The 27,522-nt window shown below is 41.6% G+C and overlaps 1 protein-coding gene across 1 annotated transcript; it reads right to left on the reverse strand.

Annotated features, from left to right (window-relative positions):
- On the reverse strand, positions 1-27,522 carry LOC108002897 (uncharacterized). Its single transcript, XM_017064879.3, has 8 exons — positions 27,170-27,522; positions 17,550-17,798; positions 16,512-17,247; positions 14,428-14,582; positions 13,013-13,259; positions 10,878-11,099; positions 9,653-9,848; positions 1-7,078 (listed from the first exon to the last, which is right to left on the reverse strand). Exons 2-8 carry the CDS (start codon positions 17,775-17,777, stop codon positions 7,069-7,071), a joined length of 1,794 nt encoding a protein of 597 aa, XP_016920368.1. The 5' UTR covers positions 17,778-17,798; positions 27,170-27,522; the 3' UTR covers positions 1-7,068.

The following is a 27,522-nucleotide window of genomic DNA, read 5'->3' on the forward strand; positions in this document are numbered from 1 at the left end:
TTAAAATGTAAATAGTGTGTACCACGTAGACACTTTTATTCCCAGTTACTCGGCGGTTACGTTATAAATGTGGGTCACAATATTAGTCCATCATATCGGCTTATAATTATCTCGCTCGCAGATGATGCAAATGACGTAATATAATCGCAAGATGATCGATTTAAACGATTTCTTTCCCCTCGTTCATTCGCATCGTTCATTCTCGGTATTAAAGGAGAACGGATATCACGTGTCATTAACGAACGTTACGCAGCTTCCGTCGCTCGATTCTTTGGTAATTCGATATTCGATGCCTTCGATTCGTGCATTCGATAATCGACCGTAGATATTTCGGAGAATCGCTCATCGACGCGTCGTCTTCGAAAAATACAAGTCTCGAATTCTTCTTAAAAAGATAAAAACGTCCAAGTGAGATTCTTGCATCGAATGATCCCCTCCCAGTAGAATGGAACGCGTTCTCCTTTTTCTCTTCTTTTTCCAATTCATTGTTTTATTACGCGACGAGTAGTTGCGCGTGTCACGTAAATGGAATGCGACAGAAAGATTGTATCGCGGTCGGTGTTTGATTAGCGAGCAGCTGCGAGAAAAGGGGGATGGAGACGGGGTAATAGGCCATGGAAGAGGAACGACCGAGTTCCTCCGTACCGAGAGTGGTTTAATTTAACGAAACACGTCGAGGCTCACGATAAGCTGTGCACCGTATTGAGCGTACGGTGTCGCGCTCAACCCTCACTGCCTGCTGGCTGGCTACGTGCAGATAATGCGTTCGCAATTCGACGTTCAATTTATTTTAAACGGCCGCCGCCGTTTATTGACGGAACGTCATCCATTAAATCGTGGTTGGACGTTTTTCTTTGCCGGTCAAATTGTTAATTAGAGACGGAGAGTTGGAACGTTAACGGGGCTGAAAAATTAATCGATTAAAGGTTATTTTAAACAGCAATAACTTTATACGTATTTAATTCAATCTCCTCGTAATGAATTAAATATAAATCGAATAATACACCGATCGATAAATCAATCGACATAACTTATTTTTATTATCGACTTTAAGTCGTTAAAGTTTTGCGAATATTAGATCATTAGAAATATATCGAGATAATTTAATATTTCAGAGAAGCGACAATTTTTCATCACACGTCACCCGCGTTAAAGAACGACTCGACAATTCCGCAGACGTGGCGGAGCAAAGTAAAGTATGATGGCACAAAAACCAGTATACGTACCGTATAAAATATAAAGAGCAACTCGTATCTGTCGCGACACCAGGGTGAGAAGAAGCGTCGTGGAGAACGCGTTCCCGAAAGAGCGTTACTCCACTCGAATCGATGTAAGCGCACAAACTCGCGCAAGAGTTGTGCCGGGATCTCTGGGATCGAAACGACGACGCGTCAACGTTAAAAGAGCTATCGTTCGCAGCGCAGAAAAATCGCGTTGGAATCGCGCAACGACTTCGAGTAATATCCTAAGTATCGTCGACTCGAAGATGTTTCCGAACATCTCTCTTTCCTTCTCCTCTTTCCTATAAAAAAATAATTCTCCATCCAACACGATCTCGCACACCTCTTCGAGACGCTTCTTCGAACCGACGATATCTCGATATTTCTTTTTTGGCCGTCGCTCGCCGATTCGAGCAGAGACGTCACCAACACAAATGACGCAAACTCCGTATTGGACCCTTTGGAAAAGTTTTGGATGCGATGTCTCCGACAAATCCGCGGTATTCTCGTGGGTCACGATCCACGCTGATCCCATCCTTCCTTTCCATCCTTCGCTCGACGGACGGCGCGCAATTTCGTTCCCCCTTTTTCGGCCGAGGCGCTGAATCGTGGATGCGTGGACGAGGCGCCATATCACGCGGTGGATTTCAATTTGTTGGAGCCGCGCTGAAACCGGGCGAAGAAAGAAACGTGGCCTGTTCGTTCGATGATTTCTGGCTCCGCGAAACAAACAAGGCGAAACTATATTTCGGGGAATTGTGCGAGCCGAGGCGTATCGAACGATAACTGCTTCTATCGTACGTGTTTTCGATGTCGATTTCGCGCACGACGCGATCTCTTCAAACTTATCTAAATACGTAGAGACGAGGTATATCTGTACATCTCGTACAGAAACGATGATACAACGATGTCGTATGCTTCAATGGATAGCGGAAGTAGCGTAGAAAAATGTAACGCATTCGCGATGGTAAGGTAGATCGGTGGATAGCGGTAGAAACCTTCCCTTTTTCTTTTCTTTTTTTTTTTCTTTAACGAGGATGCAATTTAGGCGAGATCGATGCAACAGGAAATTAGTTTAGGGAACGTCGAAGGTGTGACACGATAAGAGGAGCAAGTTGAAATGTTTCTGGACCAAGTGGTCGTTGGAGAGATGGAACGGTTTCCACCGCTATTTCCGTGGTGGGGAAGAGAATAGCCGTTCGAACGCGTCGAACAATGGTGAACGTCTACGTTAAAGCCTGGACCAGATTCGCGACACAAGCGCGTGCAAATCGTCTCTAATTTCTACTAATCGTTAGTTAGTTTCTTTTTTTTTTCTTTTTTCTTTTTTTGAGACACGTCTAAACGCACATCACCCATCTCTAAAATTCGAATTCTCGAGAAACGTTGTACACATAATTTACGTAATGCGTATTTATGGATTTGTTTTTTATACACGGTATATGTGATTAGGGGAGTCTAATTGGAGGATCCGTTTCAAATCAATCGTTTGAAAATCAATAGGATGGAGAGATCGTAGAGTCGCGATTACAAATCGGGGATAAACGAAGGAACCGCGCGACAACAATCAAGTTTCAGCATCTCCCCGCCGTTATTCAATTAAATATATCGGACGACTATCAAACGATCCAGTATAAAAATAAATAAGCTCTCTATTCTATGTAAATCCAACGTCAACGCGTTAACATTAGACGCAATCAACACAATCGTTAACGCTTAAGTGCTATCTTGCGATCGAAGAGAAGAGAAGATCGCGAAAGAGAAATCGTCTCAATTCCAAGCATGCATATTTGCTACCGCATACGAAGTAACGAGATTTCCCTTTCTCGATATATAGATCTATATTACATCCATTCTATCGGGAATCGTGGAAACGTTTCTAGTCAAAATTCATTCGATCGATTAATTTGATATATTTGTATTACATTTCAAAAGTTTCTCCGTTCCATCCATCGGTATCTCGTGTTGCGTTTCCGTGCAATATCGCCTCTCCCTCCCCGAAAGGAATAACGAAACGCTTTCGATTCGAACATTTTCGATTCGTCTCTTCTTTCTTTCCCTCCGTGATTTCAAAATCCAAGAATTTTATTTTCTTTTTTTTTCCATCCTCGATCGAGATTGGCGAGAAACAGGAAAAGAAAGAAGGAAAGAAAGAAAGAAAGAAAAAATAGAGATATTCGTTTTCACGATTTCCCGACCGAGTTGGGATAAATAAAATAGCAGCGAATTTAGTTGCGGATAATTGCAACGCACTCGCGTGTTCGCATCGTTCACACGCATTTGTACACACTCGCTCGCACACGGCCGTGAATTCGCACGATTAACGAAATAATCGATACTTGCAGATTATGCTCGCGTATGAATTGTCATGGAACAGCGGCACGAGCAAACGATTTTCGTGCTACACTATATCAAGCTAATTAATTCAACCACACCGTGATTAACTGGAATTGTACGTTTCGTTGACTCGTTTTTGCTTTATGATTACGAACGAATATTTATCGACGAAAGCTTTATCGGTATACGAATATTTCAAGAGTAGTTCGAATAGTAAGGATGCGCTTACGTCTGCGATTTTTACCGTGACACGACGAGTAAGTAGACAAAGTTATCGCGAAAAAATTTTATGCCCGTTTCGAGCGGTAAATAAACATTGGAGAATCAAATTTTCTTTTCGTTTATGAAAAAAAATCCGTCTGAAACAAATTGTCACGTAAGAAATTTCAGACGTAACCGTACATTTATTCAGGTCCCTTTTTCGTTCGTGTCCCTCTAAATTCTAAAGAAAAACGTCATCGAGTTCGATCCTATCGCGTATTTTCTCTTTTTTTCTTCTCTAATTGATCCGTTGTTCCTTCTTTGTACTTCGTTGTTTGCACACGGACGTTATTCATTCTGCATTCTAGACCTATCTATTTGTTGTTTTTCGTTTTTTTTTCCTTTTTCTTTTTTAGAGAAAATTCTAAGGTATCAAAGGGGTTTCAAATTTCTCTCAAAATCGTATTTTTTTTATTTTTCTTTTCTTTTATATTTTTTCCTTGGTTCGTTTAATTCGGTATTATATCGAGCGATTTTTCTATATAAATCGATTCGCCGAGGAGACAAATCGCCAAGAATTTTGCATCTCGTAAATCGCAACACGACACACGCTACGACGACGTTTGACAGTTAGGAAATGAAATTTCCAGTTGATCTCAGCCCACCAGGCATGGGAAAATTTCGGGTGATTCCACCGATTTAACGGATTATCCGCGTTCTCAACTCGAGCGTCGTAAATTCGTGAGTCGCCGATATAAACATATATCATTTTAACAGCACAAATAAATATTTTCTCCTTTCGCGTATATGTGTGTATGTGTATGCGTGTACGTATATCTACAATAATACATCTTTCTTCTTTTCGCGAGGCTCGAAACATATTTCAAACGATTATCTCACTCTTTCTCGATCGCGACTCGCGGAAAAAGGACAAGCGCGATTAGAGGGATACAATTGTCTAACGAAGTGGTTGGTTCACATACATATTTTTTTTTCTTCTTCTTCTCCTTTTTCCTCTTCTTCTACATCGACAAAGTAAATATTGATATTACAGATTAGATAACATTTACTCGTTACGGACGATTACAAGTATGGACCCGTTTTCCAAATCCACGCAATCATGGACGTCGAACGTGTTGTTACTCGATGAATTACCCTTCTCTTATAACTATAATTCTCATCTAGATGGAGCACGTGTGAAACTTGAGAAAACTTGTACGTTCGCGTTCTCTCGAAATACCTACTCGAGCTTTTTCCTCCTCCTCCTCCTCCTCCTCTTCTTCTTATTTTGGTCGATTCGTTAATTTTAATTAATATAACAGATACAGCGTACGTTTACAGATATTTATATATGTACATATACGGAATATGCATATACGTGTGTGTGTGTTTCTCTTTTCTTTTTTTTTATGTATACACCAAACCGTGTCATCGACCGGCTCTATTTCACCGGCTGACGAAACGAAATTTCCGAGATTGCGTTGGTTTAATTGACACTTATTCTCATTTTATCCTCTTTCGAGTTCGAGATTCTGTTCGTATTGAATAGCGATCGGGATAGTATCTCTGTCAGACACGCGTGGACGTTTTTTCGGACTCTGCAGGAGGGTGGATTTTCAACGTGGAAGGAACGACGTCGATACGTTATCCTTAAAAGTAATTTACAAACAGACGTTCCCGTTTAAGCTTTTTCTTTATCATCCGATATCAGTTCCGTTCATCGTGCTCGAGCGACGAGACACGAATAATAATAATGGAACGTGCACGCGTGACATTTTTTTTCTTTTTTGTTTATACTATTTAAAGGCGTTTCACGATTTCCATCATCTTGTTGACAATGGAAAAATGACAAATCAAATCATCGCATCTATTCGATCTAATCTTTCGACGTCTCGTGATTTTTGTTTGCACTCGCGAATCTATATTTAACGAAAAACTCATTCGCGAGACTCCCGTTTCAATGGAATGGATCGTCACGTTACGGAAAACAATGGTTGAGATATTTTATAGAATAAAAGAAGTTGTATCGTATCAATTATTCACGATTTCAGTTATTACGCGATACTGCTCGTAGTTTCAACGATCTCATAATCGCCGATAAAAAAAGTGAAACTCGTTTGTACGGATTTTCGATGCGACAGTAAAACTAATTAACCATATATTACACGCTCGTCAAAAGAAAAGTCGACATCTTGGTTCGGAACTTCATCGATCGCGCATTTTCGAGACGTTCGAAAGTGTTGAAAAAAAGGGGGAAATAAAGAAAAGAAAAAAAAAAGAAAAGACAAAAGCTTACCTTCGATCCCTTTGATAAATATTATCGATGAACGATTTATCAAGCTTCCCTTCTCTGACGAGATACTCGAGTTTCTTTGCGAGATTCTCTATGTAAAATCTCCTCCCGGTTAACCGTTTACTTTTCTGTAATCCTTAACGTATAGGCAAACACGGGTTCGAGAATCTTTTCATCTATTTTCTTCTCTGCTGCGCACTATTCGCGGCTCCTTTCTTCCAAATACGCGAGAAACTTCACAAGAGGAACCCCGTTCTCCATGGATTCGATGAATTAATTTCGGTTTAATCGAATGGCGATACTTTTCATTCCGTCTCAAAGCGAATTCAAAATTTCAAAATATCGTAAAGGGAAATTTTCTACGCGAAATCCAATAATAAACAATAGACCACGTTCGTAGTTCTCGAATGGATTCTGAGCAATGGAGCGCACCCACGTGTAATTAGCTAGGAACGTATATCACGTTTATTCTCTTCCGTTTATTCGTGGAATGGGTTTCATCTTGGCTTCGATTTTCCCAGAAATTCATTCCTCTTAGTTAACGGTCGATTAAATCGGCAAGAACGAATTAATTGGCAATCGAAAGTGAGGAAGGATAAACTTTTCTCGAAACGTTTTTTTCCCCTCCCCCCGTTCGAATCTCGAAAGGTAACGCGAGATTTAATCAGATTTTATTAGATATCGTAGAGGAATCCTCCTTTTCGACCTCGATCCTCGCAACGTTCGCTAAGTTACGAAGCGCCGGTTTCCATTGTTCGAATCGACGTCGCAGCCCAAGCTCGATCGAAAGTGTACCCCTTTTCCATCGGACGGGGCGAGATTACGATCCGACAGGTTAGATTTATTACGATTAATCTCGTCGTTGGAAACGATGTCGCCGTTTCGTTGTTTCGCACGATACTCGCTCCCCTTTATGACACCCTTCAGAAGTTGCCCTTGGACGACGCTCTCCGGCCCATCCTCCGCCCGCCCTTTCTCGCCCACCACCTCTCTTACGCGAGTAAAGAACTCCTGCGGTTATTTGTATCTGGAAAAAGAAGCCAACACGAGTCGATGATAAAAACGTAGATTGCGTATTTTGTTATCTCGCAGCGCAGACAGATAACGAATGTAAATAAATTGAGCGATCGAAAATGCGGGAAAAGGATATTTGACGAGTCTTGGAAAATTTTTGGAATAGAAAATGTTCAACGAAACAGGGTATCTTCCTCGTAGGGTATCTCCTCTCCGAGCGAAGTGGAACCGAAACGACGGTTGTTTCGTTCAATATGGATAACGTCTTCGCGTTAACGCAGCAAGTTTTTATTCAAATCTGAAACACGAATGATCGAACGTTCGAGAGATATTAAAATTTTATATAGAAAATTTACGAGGAGTATCGAGCGCTGATGTAGCAGTTTACCGCCACTTGGTGTAATTCGCCTCGAGTCGTCGCACACGTTGGTATTCACGATATTTCTTCACGGTCTTAATATTTCACGCGATTATCGAAACTTCCATTCTCCTTGATCGATGGTTTTTCGTTACGAAAGGTTAACATCGGCCATCTTCTTTCCGCAGCGACGGTCTATTTCTCCAAGAGACACCACTGTTTTCCGTCCCCATAAATTACGTCATATCGAGTTACACGCTTCGTTTTTACCCGAATTATCTCGCAAAAGTGTCTCTCTCTCAAAACCGAGAGATAAAATCGGAAATGGAAAATCAGGAATCGCGAATTTTGAAATTTTATCGCCACTTTTCCCTCGCTCCTCGAAACTTACAGCTGAATATAATAGTAACAGCTTTCCTGCTCGAAACGCGATATATCATGCTCGTTAAGATCGATTCGAGATTCGAAACCTGTCTGCAAGCGACCCGGTCTGCAAGCTCGCGTATCGTTTAACTCGGTACGCGTGTCGCGCAATTCTTTCCCCGATCGATCCTTGCGACACGCGAACCGGCGTTTAGCACGGAGGAAAGACACACAGGGAAGGAAACAGGGATGGGAGAAAGCAGCGGTGTTTTCCACGCAACGCAAACGAAAACGGTAGAATACGTTCGGTTCATCGACGCGGCCATTTCTGCAACCGTGGCCTCCTCGTATTTACGAGCCTTACCAGCGCCGACACGCGACCAAATTCGTTGACCTACTATTTTGCACGTAGATCCAGTTAGCGTGCACGTGTACGGCTGATTGCTTTCCGGGTATAGAATATTTGGCTTTCGCGTCGCATGCATGCGAAATACCGTCAGCCATCTACGTTTTGACCCAATATCTTAAAATATCTCGATTACACGCGCGGCAAGAGTTCGTCTCTTGCTAGGCCGAATTCGATGCAGATTAATCGGTGTCCAAAGCGACTTCTTGTGATACGATGTTTCTGAGATTGTTTTTTTTCGTGAAAAAACTCAATACTCTAGAATATTTCGATTACACGCGTGGGAAGAGTTCGTCCACGTCTCTTACTAGACTGAATCCAGATTAATCGCTGTCCAAAGCGACTTTGCTGTTTTTGAGATTGTTTTTTTTCGTGAAAAAACTCAATACTCTAGAATATTTCGATTACACGCGTGGGAAGAGTTCGTCCACGTCTCTTACTAGACTGAATCCAGATTAATCGGTGTCTAAAGCGAGTTTTCATGATACGATATTTTTGAGATTGCATTTTTCGTGAAAAGACCCAATACTCTAGAATACCTCGATTACACGCGCGGAAAGGGTTCGTCCAGATTAATCGGTGTCCAAAGCGAGTTGACTTTTCGTGATACGATGTTTCTGAGATTGCATTTTTCGTAAAAAGATCCAATACTCTAGAATACCTCGATTACACGCGCGGGAAGGGTTCGTCTCTTGTTAGGCTGAATCCAGATTAATCGGTGTCCAAAGCGACTTGACATTTCGCCATACTGATTTTTCTGAAATTGTATTTATCGTGAAAAGTCGAGAAATGACTATTCGCATGGAAATTGAGACAGTTGACGAGGGGGTACAACTGTTAATTATTCGTTGTACGATCTTAGCAATTACATCGAAACGGAATTTCGGTCCAATTTTGAATAGAATTTTGTATAGATCGAGATGAATCTGTGCACCACGCCGCTCTCCGTTTAATTCTATTACACATTTCGAGCGTAAGCCGCGGCTGCGAGGAACAATCTCTGCAACAAAGAGCGTATCGAAGTATCAATATTGATGGAGCTTCGTAACCCTTGAACTTTCCAAGCTTCTATCAAACGAATCCTACGGAAAACAGAGGGAGAATGGTTATTTCTATCTATCCGTTGCTTTGAAACGCGCACAACTTTTCTCCTTTCTTTTTCCTCTCCTTTCACGTTCCGCCTTCTCCTCTCCCCTCGTTTCCATGTTTCGCGTGCGGTTTACGCGCACCAGGAATTCCTATTTCCTATTTCGTACTAGCACGTACACGCGTACGAGCACAATGGGAAGCGGCGGTTTAACGCATCGTTGGCCAACAATCGCGTCGAATACCAGTAGCTTCGCACAGTGGTTTCACGCTCCACCCTGCACGGATCCGCGGATTCGTATCGGGACGAAACGGGTGTCGGATCGAGCGCCACGATTCGATGCAGGAGCCGACGCAGGATTCCCGGGGCTTACCTTTCCGATAATGGGCAGGCCAGGATTCTGAAAGACGCCAGCACGGTTACCACGAGTAGCATGATCCCGAACGTGATGTACATCACGCCAAGATGCACCAGGGAGAACATGTACAGCGTTTTGTGACAATGGTCGTTCGGAGTGTGCAGCAGGAACGTGTACGATGGCCACATGATGTGAAGTATCCAGTAATTTCCTGCGACAGAAATGTGTCGTGTCGTCGACCGTTTGGAAAATATGGCCAAAAGATCGAGTTTCGTCTCGTTTCACGGAAGAATTTCCAAAGAAACGGTAAGCGAGCGAGCTCGTGCCACCTTCGACTCTATATAGCGTATGTGCGAGGAGAAACAGATAAAGAGAAACAAAAAATAGTTAAGTTGGAGGCTCGTTAGTTTTTTTTTAAACGGACGCAATTACGTTTGTGTATGTATATATATATGTATATATATATATATATATATATATATATGTATATATATATGTATACACATTTATAACTAGGCGCGATCACGAACGAAAATTAGGTTACACAGCAGCTTACCAGCACCAGTGTCTGGTAATTACCGTGGCGGAGCACGGATCGATCGCGTCGTTTCGCGAATGAAAAAAACAAAAACGCTCGCTCGATGTCCGCTACGACGAGAGAATCGGGAACATTTTATATTTTACCCGAACATTCTTTAACATTTGTCCTCTTTTTTGTTTTCACTTTTTTTTTTATCATTCGAACAGAATCATCCCCGAAAAATTGTATTTCCGTCGTGAATCGCTTTGAACGTTCCCTTTCTCTCTTTATCGAATCGCGTACACGGTGCGTCAGTCGTTAAAACGTCGAGACTCGTGACAAAGGCATTAAAACACGGGGACGATTAAGCGTCGAGTCACGTGATCGATCCATTCCTCCCTATAGTCAGAGTTGGTCGTTCGAATAAAGTTACATCAGGCGATTACTTATTAAAACTTATTTAAATATTTATTGAATAGCTATTATAGTTGAACCTCAGCCGTTCCGTATTATTATTATTATTATTACGTTTTATTATTGTTACGTTTCCGAGCGATAATAATAAATTATCGAAGCAACTGAACAGAAGCAGAACTTTATTCGTAACTTTGACTATTAAATTTTGCTCGCCCATAGCAAAATTTAATCCAGATAAACGTACATATCCGTATCTGCACGGCGTGGCGTGTTCTGGCACGAAGCGAAGGAAAAATTTCTTACCCATCACGAACCAGCCGAGTAGGAAGCATGATAAGACGATGATGATCAATTTCATGAAGGAAATTTGGGGCCTGTTGGATGGAACCGGGGGCATTTCCGGCCTCCTCGACTGTATCTGCGAGTAGATGAGCAACATCATGAGCATGGTTCCGAACGTTCCACCGATCACCAGGTACATGGGTATCCTCGGCTCCTTTGGACAGTCTTTCGAGTAATTCCAACCTGCGGAAAAGGAAATTTCGACATTTTCTCGATATTCTCGCTCGTATATTTCGCCCAGCCTGCCGGAATCCCAGCTCTCTTTCGTTTTTCGCGGTTGTTTATCGAATTGGCAAAATTGGACGGATCGATATCAAAAAGTTTTCGCGGTTGAATAATGCAACGAAGCTCGCCTGACTCTCGCTCACTGTGTCGCGTCCTATTTCGATACTCAACTAGGCTTGCGTGCCAACCATCGCACGCCCGATGCATTCTTCGCTGTTGCTCCCTCTATCTTACTTATTATCACTAATTGCTGGTTAATCGTAGCAGACCAGGCGTCGCGTCGCAATCTTGATTTCCACGCATTTTCATAAATACGTTCGACGATTCGAAGAGAATTATTCCCCACGAATATACGAGCATCGTACGAACAATATCGTAATAAATACGTAACAAAGAAAGGCATCCTCGATACAAAATTCTAATCCCCGAGAAACGTAACACAATTCTCCGTTGGAGCAAAAGTTGCTCGTTAAAATCGCGGGATAACGAATCATCGATCAACGAGTCATCCTGGGGGCTTTACCGCAACGCGGCTATAAATCTTCTCTTACGTGGTAGAAACACGTTCACCGACACACGTAATTTTCCGTGCTTCTACGAACCAGCCGCGTCGTTTTTATCGATTCCAGGAACGTTCTACGCTCGGCGAAAAGGTGAACGTACCGTCCGCGATGTTGCTCGCGATAAACGCGAGTTGCTGGGGTCGTTGGCGACCCGCCGAGGGAGCGTACGTTTCGTAAGTAGCGCGCGAACGCTCGCGTGTCGCGGGGCGAGCAGACTCAATTAGCCTGGGAAACAATGGAGGCGCGTTTCAGAATTTCGGGGAGGTTCGTGCCTCCAATCAGATCCTTCGATCCTGTTTGTATCCTGTTTTCAAATTCGAATCCCATCCCGCATCCGGTTTCTTGTTATTTGCCTTTGATCCCGTGTTCGTATTAGCAGTTCCTTTCGTTTCCTTTCTAGAGTTGGAGGGAATTGCTCGATTCGTGCGTCGATTAATTTTGATTAATTCTCGAGGAGGGTTCGAGGAAAAGAGTTTAATATGTCGGGATTTTCGCCGTTCCCGTGATTTCTTCATCGTTCTCGCGTTTAGAATTGAACGGATGATCGGATTGCAAGCAGGAGGAGCAGGGAATCGCGTTGAAAGGGTCATCGTGACCTACGTTAGAAATTAATGCGAACCAAGGTTAACAAGCTGCTTTCACATCACCGGCGCATTTCCACTGCATTAACGTCGAATCATATGCAAATTTCATGTGTTCTATATATATATATATATCTTTCGGTGAAAGCAATTTACAAATCGAGAAGTTTTTGTAGGAAAAAAAAAAAAGAAAATAAATAAAAAAAGATCGTGCACGCTATTTGCGTATTATCGCGATTCAGTTTGCGATACGAAAGGAGGGTTTCGAAAAATGGATTCTTCGAAACAATTTTTCTCGATTTTTCATTTATCGAAGCCCAAGGATTTATCGAAGAAACTCTTGCCTCGTTGTCGCTCTTAAGATCTTCTAGCTCTATCAAGTTGGTCGTTAACGAACGTGGAAAGTAGAATAGGTGATAACGTTACGAATGACGACAGGCCTTCTCCAAGTTTCGCCCCGACTAATTTATTGATAACCGCTTATAAGCCGAGTATCGATTCGACTCGACTCGAAACGTGGAACTCGCCACATGTGTGTTTGCTACGCAATTCAATGCTAAGCTTTTCCAAGAGAAAAATTTCATTTCCCTTCCTCGGCCAATTTCTACCGGTTTCTAATTTGAATTGAAACAACCCTTCCAACTGGGACGAAGCGCAAGCAAGTTGAATCAAGACCAATGAAAATATTTCAAGGATTGAGCCCTGCTGACGAATTTTCCTCACTCACCGTAAATCAACATGAGGATCGGGACTGCCGACAGGCAGAACAGGCACACCGTAACAACCCTCGTCCTGCACACGACCCTCATTCCGCGGAACACGAAGTCGCAGATGTTGTTCGCCTCCAGATTCGCGTCCTTCAGCTGGAACACCACGGAACCGTAGGTAATCACGCCCAGATTCCTGTTCTCCGCCGTGTTCTCGGCCACTTTGGCGCCGTTCGCGAAAAGACGCCGCGACTCGTCACCTGAAAACTGAACGTCGACACGGGTTAGCCGACGGGTTCCACCGTAACACGAGTGGAGCCCCACTTCAATTTCAATATTCCAAGTGCTTTGTCGACAAAGGAAGGGAAGGAAACCGAACCGATTTCCCGTGGTTTCGAGACAACCGAAGCTTAGACGCTGGAAGCCGCAACCCTTTTCGAAATTCCACCGTGGAGAAGGTGAAAATTTGCACTTTAGATCGCTCGCGAAAGTTGCAAGAATTCGCGGTGAAATGGCTAAATTTCAAAAAAAGAAAAAAGAGGATCGAAACGAAAATTTTTGAAATGGTCTTCGCATCTAACGTGCAATCCGTCTGCTTTTTACGATTTTTTTGTAAGAGGAAATCGTTCTTTGCCTCGCGCGCTCATATACACACACACATACGCACACGCACACGCACGACACGAGCCAGTTCGTTATGTCGTTCGTAAACTTTCTCGGCCAAGAAGATGGGACATAAGATCGCGAAATATGCGACAGGATGAAAAATACGCGGTCGTATTTTTCGCGATGAAATTGCCGTACGTATCGTAGCATGTTACCCTGCTAAAATTCCAACGATGTACATCGTTCCTGCTAACGAAATTCAATAACCGGGTCGACGATGCGGAAAAGGAAAAAAAAAAAAAAAAAAAGAAGAAAAAAAAAAAGAAAGAAAGGAAGAAAAACGGTTTTCGGGTGGCGGTGCGCGCGTGGAATATTTTATTTGGGTAGTATCTCCGCGTTGATACTTTTATACCACGAATACCACCCCCTCGTAGCAAAAGCGGAATGAAATCATCATTGGGAAGGGGATACACGAAACGATTCCGTGCAACGATATTTCACGGAATAGTGGCGTAGAACGTAAAATTAAATTAATAGAAATTAAAAAAAACAAAAATTGTTTCGAGGAAGAATAGCGAACGTGTATCTTCACAAACTGTTGAAGAATGCTTTGCGAGGAATTGTAACCGCATTGTACTAACGAAATTTTCCTAAGAGGAGGGTTTTTCAAGGCTTTCAAGAGGTGGTATCTCGCGCGAGGAGGAAAATCTCGCTTTATCCAATTTTTCCGTGTTCTTTCTTCTCGAATATTTTGTTTTTTTTTTTTTTTTTCACGCGCAACAAATATCGGATAGCGCGCGAAGGAAGAAGAAATACATACGCGTCATACCTGAGACACGGAGCTGCTGGCCCGCCTGGAATCCTCGAACGTGTTTGGCCCATATCCTAAATTGACCTGGACCGTGCTTCCGCGGGATTTGACACTTCCCGTGTTCACCTCCTTCCTCTCCCGAGAAGGGGGGGAATTTCGATTCCCGTTTATTCCTGCACAAACATTACAGAAATCTTGAAATATATATATATATATATATGTTCACCAGTGGAAAAAAGTCTCGAGAGAGGCGTACGGGTATTTCTTCCATTTTAAACGCCACTTTTGAATCGTTCGAAGTCGTATAATTATTCAAGACTGGAATATATTCGAAACTATCAATTTTGATATTAATATATCTATAATATATCTAGTGTACATACAATTACGTTTATAAATTAAACTATTATATAATCGTTTATTAGCTTATATGTATTATAAGAAGTAAAAAAAATTGTATACTATATGATTTAATAGTTGAAATTACTTCGATGTATAGCTAGGAATAAATGTTAGTTAGTAATTACTTAAAGTAACGTTATTCGAGATTTTAATTACTTTTTCACGAGTTGGTCGATGCCTAACCCTGCCCCGGATTCTATTAATATGGATTGATTATGAAACAGAAAAATAGGCGTGAAAATAAGCGTTTCCTTCCGCAAGACTTGTTTCCACAATAACAGACGAACAATTATCTTGATTGCTGGAAATATAAATAATTTTTTTTCTATTAAAAAATAAATAGAGCCTGTGACGAAATTATTCTTATAGGGAGAGATACCCTTCTTCTATTTTTTAATCTACCTACCAAGTCTTGGACAAATCGGACAGCAACGTGTTTCGAATTCGCAATCCGTGAATTCCTGGCCAGCATCGGTGCAATAAAATACATCGGAATAAATTGAAAGCAGATATCACAGTTGGAGAAACACGAGCAATTTCGAGCGATTGCGCTTTATCCTCGACGGCGCGACGGAGTCGGCATGACGAAATCCAATTATTAATTTTTCCCCTGTTAACTGGTTGGCCGCTTCCTTTCCGTGAATCGTGGCTCCCGTTTCCAATCCAGAGAGGAGTCGATTACCAAGAATGTCGCTTAAATCTTTAACGCGTCGATGATTTATCACTTTTCAAAGATATAATTCCCGGAGTAAACTACTTTTATCAACGTAACCTTTTCGAGATCATCGTTCAACGAGTGGGCGTCCGATTATCTATCCACTTTCTTGCAAAGTTGACTCTAAACTCTTTCTTTTTTTATTTATTTATTTATTTATTAAAACGTGCGATGGAAATATTGCAAGTTTGCGATCAAAGGAAAGAGAGAAACGTAGAAAAGAACTTTTATACTCGCTCATTCGCAAAGTCAAATATCAATAACAGCTAAGATGCATCCTGTTAACGATATTCATAGACGAACGGTGTGCAATCTACGCGATGGCTTTAGGCCCACCTAATTTATACAGCGCGTATTCCGAGCTAAACCGTAGTAGTAGCCTAGTTGTCTCGAACTGCTGCGTACACATTTGGGAGATTGGCTCAGAAAGCTTAATGCGGTTGCGTCAAAACCGATGAAGCCACTGACGCTAACTAATTCGCTCCTATCCCTGTCCGTAATAGATCAGACGATCAGCCGATATTACTCGGTTCATTAAGAGATTCTGCGTTCTAGCGATCCGAGCCAATGCTTCTCCAACGATCTTTCCTCGAAAAATCGATCGCGAAACACGGAAATTTAATCGAAAGTTAATCGCGATAAATTTAACCATTAACGACTGATTTCCTCCACTTGGATTACCTCGCGAGATCCAACGAAATTCTAGGCAAAAATCTATGAAATTTACGACCCCCTTGAGCTATAAAATAATCGAATCCTGTTTTGTCGCGAGGCGAGGAACTTTGAAATTAACGGCGACTAATTATTTTATGTGTAACGTACCCTTTCTCTCTCTCTCTTCCCTCCCCTTCTTTCAACACTCGTCCAAGAACGCGAAAACGAAGAATCTAAGATCTCACCAAGGCTCTATTCATCTTTCAACGACCATCTTTCAAACAAATTCGAAACATCATTCTATCCATCCTCCATCATTCTTATTATATACCTTGATCGGCCGAGCCTCTCCTCGGATCCTGCGCTATCAGGCTCGCCTTCGTGCCTCTCCTTTCTTGCAATCCGCTCAGGCTGCCCCTCGGCGTCCTGTCGATCGCGTGCTCGGGATCGATGCCGCGGCGCGGGCTCCTCGCCTCCTCCTCGTTGGCCCCGATCGATCCTCTGTGCGCCGCCTCGTTCACGCCGATACTCCCCCGCGACGATCTCTCGTAAGCCGGTACAATGGAGCTTCTCGGGCTCTGGTTCAAGCATTCGGAGGCGATGGATCCTCTCGGGCTTCTCTGGGGGCTGCGATCGACCAGCTCCATGTTCGTCACGCTCCCCCTCGGGCTTCTCGAACAGTTGGGTATCAAAGAGTGTCGGGGGCTTCGACTCGAGCCGAGGTTCCCGTTCTCGGACATGAGCGACGTCCTCGACCCGGTCAGCGGGACCAGGCTGTTCCTGGGGCTCCTGTTGTGGCTCACGTCCGCCACCAAAGAGTTTCGAGGGCTCAGCGGGGGCGGGTCGGGCAGCAACGAGTGCCTCGAGCTGTAAAGCATGTCCGGCGCGAGGTTGGCGTCCGGGACCAGACTGTTTCGAGGGCTCCGCGTCACCCCGCCGTTCCGGGGTAGTGCTCGGTAGTAGTCGTCCGGGACCAACGAGTTTCGCGGGCTTCGAGCCATCTTCTGGTTGAACACTGCGTTCCTCGCGTCCACATACTGATCCGCCAGAGGCTTGTGGTTCATGGCCTGAAAGTATCAACGGCACGCTATTTCCTCAAAGTGTGCGCCAGTTTCTATACGTCACGCGTAAAAAGGAAGTAGGTGTAAACGCGATCTCTATTTTTCATTCCTTCCAATTTGACTGTAGATTGTATGTGGAGAAGAGGAGGAGGAGGAGGAAGAAGAAGGTACAGGAGGAATAATGTTTGTCCGTCACGGTTTCCCCTTTTTCCTCCTTCTCTGAGATATTATTATAATTTGGGAAGAATGATACGAAAGGAGGAATTGCATATGGTCGAAAGGGGTGTAATGATTAATGGTGGAACAACCTCGACGCCGTTTCCCATGTCGAGAGCGATATCAGGCACGATGCTGCCCCGTGGCGAACGTTGGCGTTCCATCGTTCCTCTGAGACTCGTCGGTGGCAAGTCGACAGGTTTGTCGGTTGCCACGCTGGCGCGCCGCCCCCTTGGTCCGGCGATCGGCGAGGTGTGGCCGAGATTCGTCATGTTCCGCGATGCTCTACAGCGTCGCGATGATGTGCTCCGATGCAACATCACAGAGGCATTTTCTCATCCCTGGAAAATCGAAAAACAACCTTTCCTATTCTCTTTTCTCTACGAAATGGAAGGAAAGAAAATTCATTCGTTCTAACGAGGGTTCGAGGAATAAAACGCAACGTTAAATCGATTGATTCTTATTAATTGTATATTACTGGCTGGTTTCTCGATCCTGCAAAAGGAGGTTAAACCGATATCTTTCAACAAAATTGCTAATTCTAATTAAATCGTTAACGAAGGATCAACGAGACCTTGGTTGGCAAAGGTCTCGAGGAAACGAGAAGCTAATCGGCTTCATACTTTATTTTCTTTTTTCGTCGGAATATTTTTACTCGGCGAGCATGCAAAGTGTCGACGAGCATGAAACGCAGAGGTCCTCAGTTAGTCTGGAAAAGATAATCAACAGTATGGAATCAATTTCTTGCAAGGCAGAGGACACGCCAGGTACGTAATAAACCGGCTTTTATAAAGATGACCCAGATACCCCCCCTCGGTGTAGGCGTCGCAGCTCATCGAGGTTTCGACCCTTCTTGATCGCGACGAATACTTTCACGATATCTTGGTTACGAGTCGCGTTTCGCTCCAGCAACGATTAATCGTGAATGTGAACGAACAACGAGATGGAAACGATGCCGTTATTTAATGAAATTGAATTTACGCGCTATTACTTTTCATCTACTCGTCCAACGAATTTCAATTGTCCGCTCGCGAGGGAAGGCGATAATTGCGCGAAAAGTTTTCCGTATTTTTAGCGTTAAAGTTTGTTAAAAAAAAGTCAGTCGAACTTTTCAACTATCAAAAACGTGCGGCAAATTATAAATAAGTAACAGGTAACTATATTACAAAGTTGGATCGTAATAATGTAATTAATAAATAACGCGAAGAGTAATGATAAATTTCATTTTGAAAAAAACTTTTCGTAACATTTTTCTCAATTTCCCTCGCAGATAATAAAGCGCGCGAGGAGAACGTTTCGTATTCCTCTGCCACGTCTTCGAAACGGACGAATCGTACGAAGTGGAGCGATACGAGGCGAAAGAGGCGGCTTTTTTTCCCCTGGGAAAATTGGATTCCGCGCCGGGCATCGGATATTTAATAGCTCGGCACGCCGACATTAAGCTTGACAGAGGATGCGCGGTCGCTGATAATTAATGTTCGCGACGACGGGCTGCTCTTCTCCAAGGGGAAACGGCAGTGTCTAACGAATCGAACGGAAATTGCACGCCTTCCGTTCCGTAATTGTCTAACTTTTCTGGAATGTTACGCCTGCCGCGATAAAGGCGGAAAGGATGGATTCGTAATTCTCTGTTAATTGCTATTGAAGAATATTAATCTGCGGGGGAAAAAATATTAATTCGTTATCTCTATCTGTTATCTTCCTCGTCGTTTTAAATACTAGATTTCTAGATTTTTATTTACGTAATGTAAATTTATACATTCGTAATAATTATTTTAAATTATTTATTTCATTATTATTATATCGCATTGTTCGGTCAATCTAATTTTCACGCTTTTCCAATCTCGTTTCACGCTAACTAAAGCAAAGGGATTTAATCCACCGAGGATTCGTTTTATTGATAGCGTCGAGTCGAACAAATTTTCGAATCATCAGATTCGTAAAAGTATAATCTAGGTGTTTATCTTGAGAAAAAATTGCATCAATAAATAAATACCATAATAAAAAGAGAAAAAAGGTGAAATTTCGAAAGTTTCGTTTCAAATCTAAAATTAACAAAACTCGATCGAGATTTAATTAAACAGGAATTTAATGGAAATTGAAAACGCTGATTCTCCTTGTCGCAAACGATACGCATGATAATCGACTACGCTCATCGATCTATCAATTTGTCGTCGCAGTTTCACACGTTGGCACACGTTTTTCATCGTTCGTTAATTGTCTCCATGTTTACGAAGCCGGCATATAATTACGATCGAAACTAGAGCGATTTCATATTTCATTTCCAACGTTAGAGGACGAGATATTCCGCGATGGGGATCGTGGAAACGTCGTCACGAAAGAGGGCGACGCGAAGAATGAAATATCGCAATGATTCGATTATTAAACGAAACAAGTACACGGAAAGTGTTACGGTTCAACGAATCCTTTATCTGTTAAACGTGGATAACCAATCCAGCAATGAAATTTCTCTCTCTCTTTCTCTCTCGATTTTTGCGTAACACCGGAAATTAATTAACCAAAAGCCGTCAATTGCGCGCGTTCCAATTGCTAATCGTTTCGATAACTCGTTATTACTATTTTCCTTTTATTCCGCACGTTATCACGGCACGTTTGTATAATGCCTTTTCCAATGTAATCGCGTGTCGGATAACAAGAACACGCGATCGTTGTTTTAACAGAGTCGAACATTTGGTCAAGCTTCGCTTTCGTTCCGATCCGAGCGACAATTTTTCTTTTAATTTATCAACTCTTAGCTCTTTTCCCTCTTCATTATTGTGGTTCACACGCAAATTTTATTCGCCGTTAAATTGATAATTTAACGAGAGAAGGACGTGGAACACTGCTCAGCCTGTTCAGCTTAGTTATCGTTTTATTAGAGAGCGTTAATTTCGTATCGACCGTCTTGACCGTTAGAACAAGTTATTGAAAACTTAAAAATTTTAAAGTGAGCAATAAAACACGCGCGCAAAGCGAAGAAATAGGAACAAACATCTTCCTTTGTCGGAAATCAGGTTAATATCTTAACAGTGTCTGTAAATTAATCATTCTGTCCGCATCGAAGAACTGGAAATTTAGAACTCCTTCCAAGGGATCGTCGCCGACTTTCCAATTCCCTTATCGTGAACCAATCGAATTAACTACCGAAATATAACGTGCTCCGAAATTAAAATATCGTCTCTCGCAAATATTATTTCGCTAAATTAAGCTCAAACAGGACTTCTAGATATTTAATCTCGCGAAACACACAAATTCGGTCACCGAGAAAAATCATCGTACGCGAAATTAAAACAACCACTTTGCGAAAATATTATCCTAGAGAAAATTAGTCCAATTAGAAACCAGCGGCCATCCTTCATCCCTCGTGCAACCCACGGATGGACGGAACTGTCTTCCATCCATTTCTCCCGAAAATTCATTTGTCTCCGTCCGCGACGGAGGCGGAGGGAAACGAAAGCCGACGAGTTCAACGGGGCGGAATCAAGGCCAATTTCGACCGCACCTCCGCACGCGATTCTTCTCAATTTCTATCGAACATCACCCCGAAGGGGGAATTTTTCCACCTGGTTTCGCCGCGAAAGCCGGAGATAAAAGGGATCGAAAGGGGCGAGCGTGGAACGAGATCTCCTCTCGAGAGGCTTCGTTACAACGAGAATCCGAGAAGACACGTCTCTTTTTTCAAGATCGATGCGCCCAGAGTATCGTAAACGTCGTTACCGAGAAAATTTCTCATTTCCTCGGACAGAGGGACGGAACAAAGTTTCGCGGATTCATCGTTCATCCCAAGATCAAAGTATTTGTATTTCCATTGATCCGGACGATTGATATCTTCATTCAGGATTGGGAGGAGCGCTGGGAGAACGAGAGAGGTGTGAGAACGATCGTTAAAGGTGGATTAATCGCTCGGGGGGGGATGTTAAAGGATAGTTAGGAAATTGTTCGAGGAAGATGGAAGATGGAACGAGGGAGGATGTAACGTGACTACTTCTAGCGTAGGAAATTTATTCGAACGGGTTGATGGAAATGAGCCTCGGGATTTCAACTTCTCGATATATAAATTTCGCGACTCGAACCTCGAATCGATTAGAAATTTTTATTACTAGAAAAGAAAGAGAAAAAAACTTCGTGGTCGAGTTGTGTGCGAATGTGATCCATCTTTCGGGTATCGTGTTGCGCAACAACGTTTATTAACCAAGTTCCCAGGATAGAGTTTGGAAAATTGTTGTTATTATTCGGGGGATGAAATTGGGGGATGGAGGATGGAATGGAAACTATATCACAGACGCACATGTCGTTCATTCAAAAGAAATTTCCGACAATAACGTAAAAAAAAGAAAGAAAGAAAGAAAGAAAAAAATATCGAGAATGGAGGGAGCGATATTCGAGCGTTAATTGCTTTAACAAGCAACGAGCGATCGATCAACCGAATGTCATATTCTCGACAACAAAAAAAAGGGAAAAACAAAAAAAAAAAAGGAGAGTTCCCTTTGATACAGAACCTCTAAATAAACAATTATAATCGATAACATTTCGGCCCACCTTTATATATTCCTTTTACTTATATAAATCTGAATAGAAGAAACACTTTTATTGTCTGACATTTACTTTTATTTTCAATTGCATTCCCAGCTTTATTTCATTCGGTGTTGTATTTTTTTCTTTTTTTTTTTTTACAACTACGATTTTAACTTTCGATGAGATAAGGAACAAAGTACAAAAGTTGTCGAAATGAAAAAATTTTCAAAAGGGAGAGAGAAAAAAAAAGAAAAAAAGAAGAGGAAGAAAGAAAAGCAGATTGCCGGATATTTATCCGACAAAATGGAATACAGTTCGTGACAATCGAGAAAATAGTTGCATTCGTGAGGATAAGTTACGTGCGATCGAGCTTGAAGTTTTGAAGCTGTTGTTCATCTGTTAAACGCCCGAACGCCATTCTATTCTCTTTTTTCAAACGAATGACAGGGATATCTCGCCTAAAAATGTCTCTGGAATGCATTTCGTTTAATTTTACACCGCCAGTTTTTTAATTCCGAGTGAGAAGATGAAAAAGATGCGTATCGCGACTCCATTTAATTCTTACGACATGGACATTCGAATCGTTTTAACTTTTTAAACAAAAGATACGCGTTTTTTTTATCAAAACATCCATTTTTAAATCCAAATTCATCGTTATTCGACATATCCGTTACCAGGCTTCATAATAATTTGTTTTTACAAGAGAATTATCGAAATCAAAAGTCGAGGTATGTCAAAAGATTTTTGGATACGGGCGTAAGAGTTAAGGAAATTAAATTCCCTGACATTTTCTTCTTTCTTATCTCATTGCTCGTAACTCAGACGTCGTGCAAATGCGAACGAAGATTCGAATACAGATCCTACAACCTATCCGAAGAAACGGGTATCAAATCAGTAAATGGAGCGAAACGAGATCGGCGAAGTTGAAATGAGAATCTTAATCCTCGTCTCCATTGTTCGTCCCTTTATTTTGCATTCGTAATATTCTTTGTGTATATGGGATGAAAAATTCACGAAGTGGAAATTGTATTCGAATCGCATTGTTCCAACGAGAGTCAACTATTACAACGTAGAATTCGGACTATTTAACTTGGAACATCGTTGAAAATTCATTGGAGAGATTCCGTTCCATTAATCCACTATTTTCTTCGGTGTACAAATATTATACACGATTTATAAATAATTCCAACCGTTGCCATTCAATCTAATCCATTGTAAAACATTGGTGGGTTCATCCACGGGAATTACACTTGAATATGGAATCCGCCATTTGTTAAGGAATATAAGCGAAACAATATCGAGCATAATCTTTTCTTAAGAGTTATATAATAATAATTTAAAACCGGTATTTCGAGCGGAAACCCGGGCCAAGTGGGAAATGGATTCAACGAAGGAGAATAAAAATTGTGATAATATGTTGACAAAGCCGGTTATGCTAATAATAATCTCGAACGAAACGGGCGCGAACGTAATCACCTCGGCTCAAAACTCGTCCTTAATTCCCCTAAATTTGCATAACGTTTCAGACATTCTGGAATTATCGAGATGCACATAGCAATGTGAATTCCTCAAGGTATTGTAAAGATGCAGATTGGTTTACAACCGGGCGAGAGCTACCCGAATTTCGATGCTATATATTTATGTGCGTGTTTTGTCGAAAGCCATTGGTAAATTTGCCGCGAAAGTTAACACTTATTTTTCGACGAGAATTTATAATATTTGAATTTCGTAATAATATTATGCAATAATATAAATAAACTGTATAATAAACGTAACGAATTTTTCTCGGCTCCTCTTTCATATTTGGAATCGAAAGAATTTCAATTTGTCAGTCAAAATTGATAATTGTAGAAATTCGTAGTAAACGGAAAACAGGAGATATCCGTATATTGCAACGATTTCTTTTTTCTCGTTACGACAAATGCTGAAAAACTTGCGCGATTTACTTATCAGACTCGTGGCAGTTTTACTCGTGAAATTTTTCGTTAATTAGCACCGTTTTCGATTTGAATCGCGCTATCCATCTTTTTGACCTGTCACTGAAAAACTATATATAGAAGAAGGAACGTTATCGGATATGGATCAAAGTTTCCAAAGATAGAGCGAAAATTGATGCGTTTTGGAACGAAACATTAGCCGGCTGCTAATTACGCGGAGGGTTAAGCGTGCAAGATTCCCGCTGGAGGGAAGATTTTCTCTTTGACGTGGAAAATGCGAGCGATAATCGTGCTTAACGATTAATCGCAGCACAATGGCGTAATTTTTAGACTTATTTGATGCCCCAGAAATGCCAGTAATTATTTCGCCAACAATAAAATTCACAAGAAAGAAATAATAAAATAAAATATCCGAATCGCACACGATAATTTGCCAATCGAGGGCGCGGGACATTTCAAGCTCCCTTTGCTAAAACGAATTGCGAATTTTAAGCCGGTTAACTTAGGAAAACGGCATAGGAGGATATCGAAAGCATTGCGCGCATCGATTCGCCATTCGCTGCTTGTAAACGACTGACTCTGTACAATTTCGCTTATTAACGATTCGCGATCGATATCGTGGAAACAAAAATAGAACGTAATGCGCTTATTTTATATCCAACCAATTGGACGATTGGCCAGACGATAGAACCTTTAGAAAAAGGGTGTCCCTGTGGCGCAGTAGTACGAGTCTTTCACGTGTCAGACGGTGGAACTCGCAACAACTTGATGGAAGGCACGTCCATCTGTTAACTGTTCAACGTTTCGAACGATTTAGAATTTCGTGAATAAATGAATAAATAAATAAATATATATATATATGTTTCCTTTCACGATCAATGGAAAATTCTAGAGATGAAAAATTTCGCATCGTTAAATGTGAACCGAGTGCTCGTTACCCATAAAACGGTAAGATGAATAATGCGAAATAATGAGTAATTAGGGTTTAGTTGTTATATACGAGAAAGTCTTAATTATGTACGATATGAACGAGTTATTTTTTTTTTGTTTGTACTATTTTTAGTCGATAATCAACGCCAAGAATAATATGAAGTTGCATGAACTAGTTTTCTATGGAGAGTAAATTATGATTGTGCGAATAACGAGGTGTTATTTTCTAAATTAATAAAGAAGATAGGCGGAATTAAAACTTTTGAAATTGCGCACACGTACACGTGGATTCTCGAAATTAATGAATTCCACGATTTTTGATTTTCCAGAAATGGAAAGATAAATATTACGAATGATAATATTTAAACACGAAAGTAGAAAAACGAGGTTGTGAATCTTGTTATGGAAAATGTTACAAAGTCGAGGGAATTTTAATATAATTTGTATCGTGGGACATTGATGCGTATCTCAGGGATGTTGAATGCTGTTGAGATTCCTTGTTTTGCATCTCGTCTTTACGATCAACTAAAAAAAAAAAAAAAGAAAGAAACGCGTTAATAGACGTTCTTATCGAGAAAAAGAAAATCGGTACATTTTGATCGTGACTTTTCTCGTCAAAATTCAATTCGATGAATTTTAAATAACTGTAAAAATTTTGAGATTAAAAATGATTGCAAACCAACTTTTTCAATAACGAAGATGTTGAATTCTTTCCCCTAAAAGATCGGTTAATATATTTTCTATTTAAAATTAATACATGTATTATAGATTATATTTCCGTAAAGAGAAAACTCGTTAATCGTAGGATTAATTAAATTGTTGCTTTTATTCCCCCATTAATGTCCTTCTCTGTGTAGAATAACAAACGAAGATAAACGTTTAACGAGAACATTTTTGCGATGGTATCGTTAAAGAAATTATTATATCAAATTTCGAAAATCGTGTATCCTCGTGTAAAGAAAATCCAAGAAGGAAGAAACTTTTGTTATTCTTCGGAAACGAATTCATACAAAAGGGGAAGTTCGATCAAAACATCGAATACAATACAAGAAAGAAATTTCTTCCGTAAAAAAGAATTTATATAAATTTATATAAAGAATAACGATATGATCATAAAAATATTTTAAAACTCATAAAGTCGCAAGTACGCGTTTGATGGGGACGCGTGTACAGATAAATGTTAACACAATGAAACACGATTGAAAAAACAAAAAAAAGAAAAATCTATTGAAATGCGTTCCTTGCGCCGCAACTACGATTAAAAGGATGTTCCATAATCGAAATTTTATTCCTCCGCGTGCCACGCGCACGCCTTCGCAATTAAATCCAATTAGCCGCTGCAGCGGGGAAAATTATAGAGGAATATCTCCGCGCTATCACGTACGAAGAATTTCCCAGAAGCGATGCCACGATTCCACGAATTAAATTTGCATTATCTCGTATTAAAATTATCCTTAAATTTCCTTTTTTTCAACGTCGTGACGAAATCCTCGCCTGCATTGTTTCGCACCCTGGCCGTGGAACAATAAAACCCGTTCGCGTTCTTCACCCATTAGCGCGCCCAAATTAACCAACCGGGGAAAATTCCACGTCGAAAACTCGAGCCAATTGTCAATTGATCGAAACGGGGAGTTTTTCTATCGTAGAACCGGAGAACGAGGGTCAACGCCCAATTATTCTCTCTGTTTACAAACGTCTTGAAAAAGAGGCGTTTCTCCTTCCGCGAGTATAGAGGCGTAATTCCACGTATTTCGTAGCATTTGTATTTCTTTTTTCTTCTTCTTCTATAAACACCGTTTTCGTCCGTGTCGTTCGTTTGCGAAATTGCTTTGTCCCCCAAACCAGCGGGAAACGAGGCGGTGAAACGAGCGATCGCGTTAATAGAGTTTTAAAGATTGCTCGTTTGAATTATTTACTCCTTCCCGTTTCCGTCCTCTCCATGTGTCAATAACATCCTCGCGGTAAGTCAACACCAAGTGTCGCTATTGTCACAATCGATCTTTCGTTCTACGCCACGCAGAAGCTTTTCATTCGAAACGTAGCTGTATTACGTAGTTCAGTTGTACGTAGATTCCAAACTGCTCTTGTTTTGTTTCAATCCCGAATATCGAAATATCCGACGTTGTTCCTTGAACGAATCAACGCAATCGAGCTCCTCTTCGACTCCACCTCGGTTCGAGCGAATTAAAATCCAGGGGAAAAGTGAGCACGTAAGAAGTCTTAAAATCGATTATTTCGATCCCAGCGAATGACGATCAATCGCAGCGAAAAGAGAGGAAGAAAAGGAAAAAGGCATGCACGACCTTACTCGATCGACTATTTCGACTTACCTCCGTGTACAGAAACGGTGGTAACGTGTTCACGTCCACCAAGGAGTACGACCGCGAGGTATCCTCCTTTCCCGTTGGTATCATATGTTAAAACGGTTTCCGCTGGAGCACGGTCCGAGCAAAGGATCGCGAACGACGACTATTCGCCCTCCTCGCTTTAGACGAGAGACGGCCTCGTGTCGAGAAGCAGGCCGTTTGAGAAAATATATTTGGGCACCTCCTCTGTTCTCCGTGAAAAACGGGGCAAAGATAGACGGAGAGCAGCACGTAACACGGTTTGTTTTCGCGTTCGCGTCGGGTGCCGGTCGCGGCGCAAGTTGTCGCGTTCGCGGCTTGGAGCAGACTGAACGCGC

Source organism: Apis cerana, linkage group LG2 (genome assembly GCF_029169275.1).
Source record: "Apis cerana isolate GH-2021 linkage group LG2, AcerK_1.0, whole genome shotgun sequence".
Taxonomy (NCBI): Eukaryota; Metazoa; Arthropoda; class Insecta; order Hymenoptera; family Apidae; genus Apis; species Apis cerana.

Excerpts from the sequence above, each read along its gene's own strand:
- LOC108002897 (XM_017064879.3), bottom strand. The coding sequence starts at position 17,777 with ATGTTGCATCGGAGCACATCATCGCGACGCTGTAGAGCATCGCGGAAC. Across the intron at positions 17,248-17,549 it reads ACATGGGAAACGGCGTCGAG|GCCATGAACCACAAGCCTCT; the intron begins GTTGTTCCACCA and ends TGATACTTTCAG. Across the intron at positions 11,100-13,012 it reads GATCCTCATGTTGATTTACG|GTTGGAATTACTCGAAAGAC; the intron begins GTGAGTGAGGAA and ends CCTTTTCCGCAG.